Raw genomic sequence first — 6,447 nt, 5'->3', positions numbered from 1 at the left:
CGCCTCACGTCTTCACGAGACACAAAAGTAAATTGCACCGCATACAGCAAAATACTGCGATGGCATAAATGATACAGAAACATGAATCAAGAGCTTGAAACAAACAATTAATTTAATATGAACGGCAAATTAGACTTTGGAATACCGCAAGGAACTGCTAGCAATCAAGTATAGTTGGGAGTAACGAATTAGCAGATTAGTCATAGCCTGAGAGACAGGTCCACCTCATCGGTGGCACACTTGAAGGCGCTGTAGGCATACTCGGACGGTCCATGCCGCGCTTGCGCGCCATGCCAGCAAGCATTATGATCTAAGATGTTGTGCTGCCGGAATAGAGAGGGTGAGCGAAGAGTACCAGAGGACGAAGCAATATATACACGTACCGCTCGGCAGCGGAAAGGATTGGCGCATGAATCGCCATGAATGCGTGCTGAGAAACTGAAATATGATTGCGAGCAGTTTCTAGAAGATGAGGCGCTGGCCATAATCGCCCGCGGCGCTAGATCCCGTCGCGCGCTTCCTTTCTTCGCAGTAGGATCGGTCGCCTCGGCTGGATCGGCCGGTGCACACGATTCCGTTGCTCGCCTCGGCTGGATCGCGTGGCGCTGGATGATCCCCTCGCGCGCCTCAACTGTCGCTCCTCGGCTCCCATCACGCCCGTCGGCTGGCCCGTTACATTGGACCTCGCTCGGTTACATGGGCTGTAGCAGGAGGCCCAATTAATCACAGATGTCCAAAAAAGCTACCGGAGTAGCTGCCCTTACCATGTGTGGCCCATTTAGCGGCAAACACATCATCAAGTGAAGATCAAATGGCGAGGTCCTCGCGCCGTCGCCGAGCTATCTCCTCGCGCCGTCGCCGCCGCCGGCGAGGTCCTCGTATGAGGATCGAGTGGTGCTTGCGCAGAGACGGCCAAATAAGCAGCTCCCCATTTGGGAGCTGCAATCCGGAGCTCCTCTCCGAGCTGCGATCCGCAATCAGGCGGCTCCTCTCCGAGCTGCGACCGGCAATCGAAGCAATCAAGCGGCTCCTCTCCGAGCCGCAATCCGCAACGAAAGCGGCTACCTTTTTGAGTCGCCGTCCACGAGCGAAGCATTCCTTGTCGGGCTACAGTAAGAAACAAGTCCTCTTTCGGTTCCAGTCTCCGAGCCGCCACCGGAGGCGGGGATCCAAGCCGCTGTATATCTGCCCGAGCTATCTCCGCCGATGGCGAACACTCATTACGGGCGACCGGCTGCTAGAGCAAACACCAACCCGTCCGTCAAGGGCCTCGGCAAGTCCTCCTCCCTCGACATGGTGGTAAGTTTGCCCTCCTGATCCTTTTTCCTTTATTAAGATAGATCCTCTTACAACATCACCCTATAAAACTACTACTGCAACAAGGAATAAAAGAAAGTATGAGCCATAATAATCAGAACTCTGATTGTATCAAAACATAACCTTTTTGGTGGGAACATATCAAAATTCCATCTCTCTGTTGGAAAGAAAAAATACCGTATAATCTAAATCGAATTTTTATGTGGGGAACTATAAAAATTGCATCCTTTGTCGGTAATAAATACACAAATTGTAAAATCTAAATCGCATCTTTCTTTGGTAAATTATCTTTGTTTAGCAGGGCTGCACCCTAGAAAATGGAGGCCCGGTACGAAATCCAAAATTAGGCCCTCAAACATAACAAATTTGAAAAGCAAACTTTGTTGTATACTCTTTCCGTCCCAAAAATAAGTGTCTCAACTTTGTACTAGCTCTAGTACAAATTTATACTAAGCTCAAGACACTTATTTTGGGACGCAGGGAGTATATCATACATTTCAGAAATCAAAACTAGGAGGCAAATATCATGCATTAAAACTTAATACAGGAACCAAAATTGATGAAACTTGATTTATTCGGAAAAAAAACCGCCGTTAGGCGGCAGCGCGTGTGGCTATGGTATTCCTCGCGGCATGCCTCCAACTCTGATCAATGCACCAGGTCGCAGGGCCAGCAGCAAGCAACAATAGGACTGAAAGAAGCACATGAAAGATGTGAGCAACTTGAGAGAGAGAAGAGACACCAAATACATAGATGGACTGAATTTAGGGTAGAACAATACAAATTCATTTAATTAGTACTTCCTCCGTCCCAAAAATCTTGTCTTAGATTTGTCTAGATATGGGTGTATCTAACACTAAAATGTAACTAGATACATCCGTATTTAGACAAATCTAAGACAAGAATTTTGGGATGGAGGGAGTATTTTGTTTTCACGAAAATGCTGAGGAATTGACCCACTGGAGTAGAAACGGGACCTTTGGTAGCACGATTGGATCATGAGAAGATAAAGGGATCTGCGCTAGAAGAGAAAGTTGAGTTATTTCGTTCCAGGTTGCCAACATAGTATTTGCTGGATGCATTGATTACCCACATCTAAACTAGTCATTAATAATACTCTATTAGTACGTAGAAAATTTGGGCCCCTGTGCAGTCGAGCACTCTGCACAGGTGCCCCGTACGAGCCTGTTGTTTGGGGAAAATATCTAAACAGCTATATGGATTCTTATACTTTACGAATTAGTGTATCGTTGTTGTTTGGATCACCATTGGTGTTGTCACCCTTTGAGCTCTAGTTGGATCATCCTCTCTATAAACAGCAGATCTGTCCGTATCCGTGCTTCGCTGGCACCTATGATGATGAGGCTAATAAGAAATCAACTCTGATTTGTTTCCATATCAAATGTAGGAGGCCAATGAAGATGATAGGCTCAGCAAGTTGCCTGATGATGTTTTGCTCAACATTGTTGAGCGACTTGATATAGCTGACGCTGCACGAACGACCATCCTCTCCACACGTTGGAAGCAGATCCCTGCTGTACTCTCAAAAATTGTTATAATGGCTGGTTCTTTTGAGCCCAAGCACAAAGAATGGAGCAAGTTAACCTCAGATGATATAGGTCGGGCCAACACCACTGTGCTGGAAGCAACCAGGAGCATACTGGAAAGGAGGGCTGGAAGTCTGTACCCCATCCACATGTTGCGCATTCAATTCTACCTGGGAGATGAGTCCATTTTAATTGGCCAGACTGTTGCCAACACCATGACAACACAAAAGGTTGCTTCAGCCGAGTTTACAATCTTGACGAAGGTGCGTAAAAAGTGTGCCAAGAATGACCTGCTCACATATGGGAAGCAGTTCATGTCATTCTTTGATGCGTGTCCAAACGCATTTGGTGGTCTTGTGCGCCTCACGCTAGAGAATTTGAGGTTAGGAGAATCTGACTTCCCCAAAATTTTCAGTATGTGCAAGCAACTGGAGTTCCTCTCCCTCTACGAATGTGACATGGGTATTCAGTCTTTTCTGGAAGTGGAACACCCGCGACTCGGTGAACTAGTTATTGTCTGTGGCCGTCTTGAGAGGGTTGATCTCAAGTGGGCACCAAAGCTCACAAAACTGAAATTTAATGTGTTTAGATGTAAAGATGACCCCTTCTGTCTCGGCTATGTCCCACTGCTCCACACTGTGTCCATCATTAATGTTGCTTTCACTTGGCACAAGATGCTCAAGTTAAGTGAGTTGCTTGATAAAGCTGCCATAAGCAACCTGTCTTTGGACTTCAAAAGCGAAAAGGTTAGTGAAGGTCCTCAATGTTGTCAGTGAAGTGTATGTTTTACTGGCCATGTCATGGGGAGGTTGTAATCATTATTTTTGGTTAACATAATTCTGCATTACTACATCTTTTGCAGATTTGGGTCAAACCGGAAGGTCGAAGACAATTGTTACCGGTGTTCCACAAACTCAGGATTCTGAATTTGATTAACATTGCTGAAGAGTGCGACCTGACTTGGACAATGTTCTTACTGGATGGTGCACCCAACCTTAAGGAACTACACATCTTGGTGAACTCTTCTACCGATTCTTCAATTCTCATTTTCGATGTTCAAACTTCTCTGGCCAGTATTTTACCTGACCAAATGCAGGTGCGGAATCATTTATGTGAAATGATAACGGGGAAACGGAGGGAGTTACCTGTGGTTTGCAAGGAGAAGGACAAGGGACTAGAGTGGGAACCATCTACATCTGATTTCAAGCACCACAACCTGGCTGGGCTCAGTATCTATGGGAGGTTTCATGCAGTAGACAAACTCGTGCGCTTTGCGAGAAATGTCGTGGAAGCAGCGGTGAATCTGGAGGACATAAGACTATATAAGAGTCCAGTGTGTGTGAGGTGCAAGCATATGCTTCAGGAGTGGACATTTGAGGAGACGTCTTGGCTTCGCTATGAATTCAGCAAGGAGATTCCCTCGGCCGTCTGTATTCACTTCCCGAGTTTAGGGCAAGTCTTCTCAAAATAATGCTCTTGCACTGCAAGCTGCAGTTTACAGGAACTGTTGTATGATTCATGGATTAACTGTCACTAGTGAACCTTTTCAATTATGTGTATTTTGACATTGTACCGAGTCAAGGAGGATAAGTCGTGTACTCTTCTTGACATTATTGTCAAGTATTTTGTCAAATGGGGATTGTGTATATTTCTTATTGATGATAACTGCTTGATCCTGGTTTTCATTGTGAAATGAATTGTGCTAAGCGGGACGCGTGCGTGCCTTCATCCATTGTGCATAATTCACAAGGTTTCTGGGGGTACTGCTTCAGTTTCAGTGGCATTTTTTTAGGGAATTTAGTCTTAGTGGCTTCAATTTTTTTTACTTCTACGTATAGTTGACCAAGTCTTGGTCATATCACTTGGCATGATATCTCACATCTCAGGATGCATGTCGGTTTCAAAGCAAAACTACAAGAGGTCTAATAAGAGGTTTTGGGCTGTTCAAACTTCTGTGGCTTTTCTGCTCTTTTCCTATATTCTATTTATTTAGATTACAGAAAAAGAAAAGGAAATGGGTCTCGTGGCCGAGACTATGCGCCATCAGCATCCACTCATGTTGTTAAGCCTGGGAGCTAAACCGTCTAACTAAAAAAAAACCTTTAAACTGACTAATCTTCCAACTGACGAAAACTGAAGAAAACGACACTTGAAACTGAACCTACTGAACTGAAGTTTCTGAAGCCTCAAGGTTTATTTCCAACATTGATAAGTGGCTTCTTTTGTTTCAATAGGTTCACAGGTTTCGGGTTTAAACTGCTTGTTAAATAATACGGCAGTACCACATGCCAACCCAGGTGCCATATCTAGCCAACTGAAATCCTAGCTTTCATCCAGAACCTGTCATATATGCGGGCATCATAACTGAACAACAACCTTGTGAGTTGTGACGTGAGAGCCTTGAGAAGTTTTGACACGAGGCAGAGATATTCAACTATTCAATTATACGATTCTGCAATCTGCCGGCTGGCCTTGAGAAGTTTGGACTTTCTTTTTTCTTGGCGGGTCGCCCACTGGTCTGTACGCCAGACCCGTCCCCACAGTTTTTTTTTTGGGGTGGTCGGTGGTCCTTTCCGTGTCTTTGTGTAGCGGAGGAACGGAGGGGAGGGAGGCGGATGCCGTGGAGGACGGTGCTGCCGTCGGTGAGGAACGGCGAGGGTGGCGAAAGGTCATGGAGCGAGGCCAGCTGCCGGCGAGCAGGTCTGGTTAGAAAGAGGCTGGCTGCCAGGAACAGGATGCAGCGGGAGGAAGGAGAGAGGGCGGTACAGAGAGGAGGTCGGCGGAGGCGTCCCGTCGGGCTCGTCACGAGCAAGTGCTCGCCGGGGAGGCCGGAAGCAGCCGTCGTTGCCAGGCGGTGAGCATTTCCTCCTGATTTCCCCCCTCATATCTGACTTCCTGTAGCTGCGCTCCCTTGTGCTACCACGATTCAGTCCCCGCTCCATGGTTGTATTAGTTCAGTCGAGTTACCTTGAGCCCTGTCGAAGGTGGGTGTTATTTTTGCATGGGATAGACTGTGCTAGTTCCCCTTGCTAACCCCTCGTGGTTCACTGATTCGTTGTGCTAGGTCGATCATCACCGATGGAAAACAAGGTCCAGCCAAAATGTATCCGATCGGCAGATTCTTAGTGAACTGCTTTCCTCATGTACCATCTCTGCTACATTAGAATTCTGTGGGGGATGGGTAGTGGATCAATATGCAGATACTTTCTTGTTTCCAATTCTTTTCAGCACCATGTTTTGCAGTTTTGGTCAGTTCAGCATCATTTTCTGGACTTCTGTCAGTCAGCACCATGTTATTTTTTCGACATCATGTTATTTTCAGCATCATGTTATTTTTTCGACAGTGGGTGGTCAGTTCAGTATTACGAAATTTAGTTAGTCATATTCATTCTTATTTCTTCAGTCATGTTCATTGATCCTCTCACTCTCAGTCCCCTTCTTAGTTTCCTTTTGCCTCTTAACTTGTTGGCATATTCAGTACTTCTTATTTTAGTTTTCAGTCCCTTTTATTTTAGTTTTCAGTTACAGTCATATTCTCTCTTACTTCTTTATTCTATTCTTTGGATAGAACAGAGGATATATT

At 45.7% G+C, this 6,447-nt stretch overlaps 1 protein-coding gene across 1 annotated transcript; it reads left to right on the top strand.

Annotated features, from left to right (window-relative positions):
• The first annotated feature begins 1,206 nt into the window (after positions 1–1,206).
• LOC125517049 (FBD-associated F-box protein At3g52670-like) lies at positions 1,207–4,930 on the top strand. The gene is made up of 5 exons (XM_048682268.1): positions 1,207–1,299; positions 2,726–3,610; positions 3,727–3,879; positions 3,961–4,316; positions 4,876–4,930. Exons 1-5 carry the CDS (start codon positions 1,207–1,209, stop codon positions 4,928–4,930), a joined length of 1,542 nt encoding a protein of 513 aa, XP_048538225.1.
• Positions 4,931–6,447: the final 1,517 nt, after the last annotated feature.

The sequence above is a fragment of the Triticum urartu genome, chromosome 6 (assembly GCF_003073215.2).
Source record: "Triticum urartu cultivar G1812 chromosome 6, Tu2.1, whole genome shotgun sequence".
In the NCBI taxonomy this organism is placed as follows: domain Eukaryota; kingdom Viridiplantae; phylum Streptophyta; class Magnoliopsida; order Poales; family Poaceae; genus Triticum; species Triticum urartu.
The sequence above is the reverse complement of the archived record's forward strand: the minus strand, read 5'-3'. Positions and strand labels throughout refer to the sequence as shown.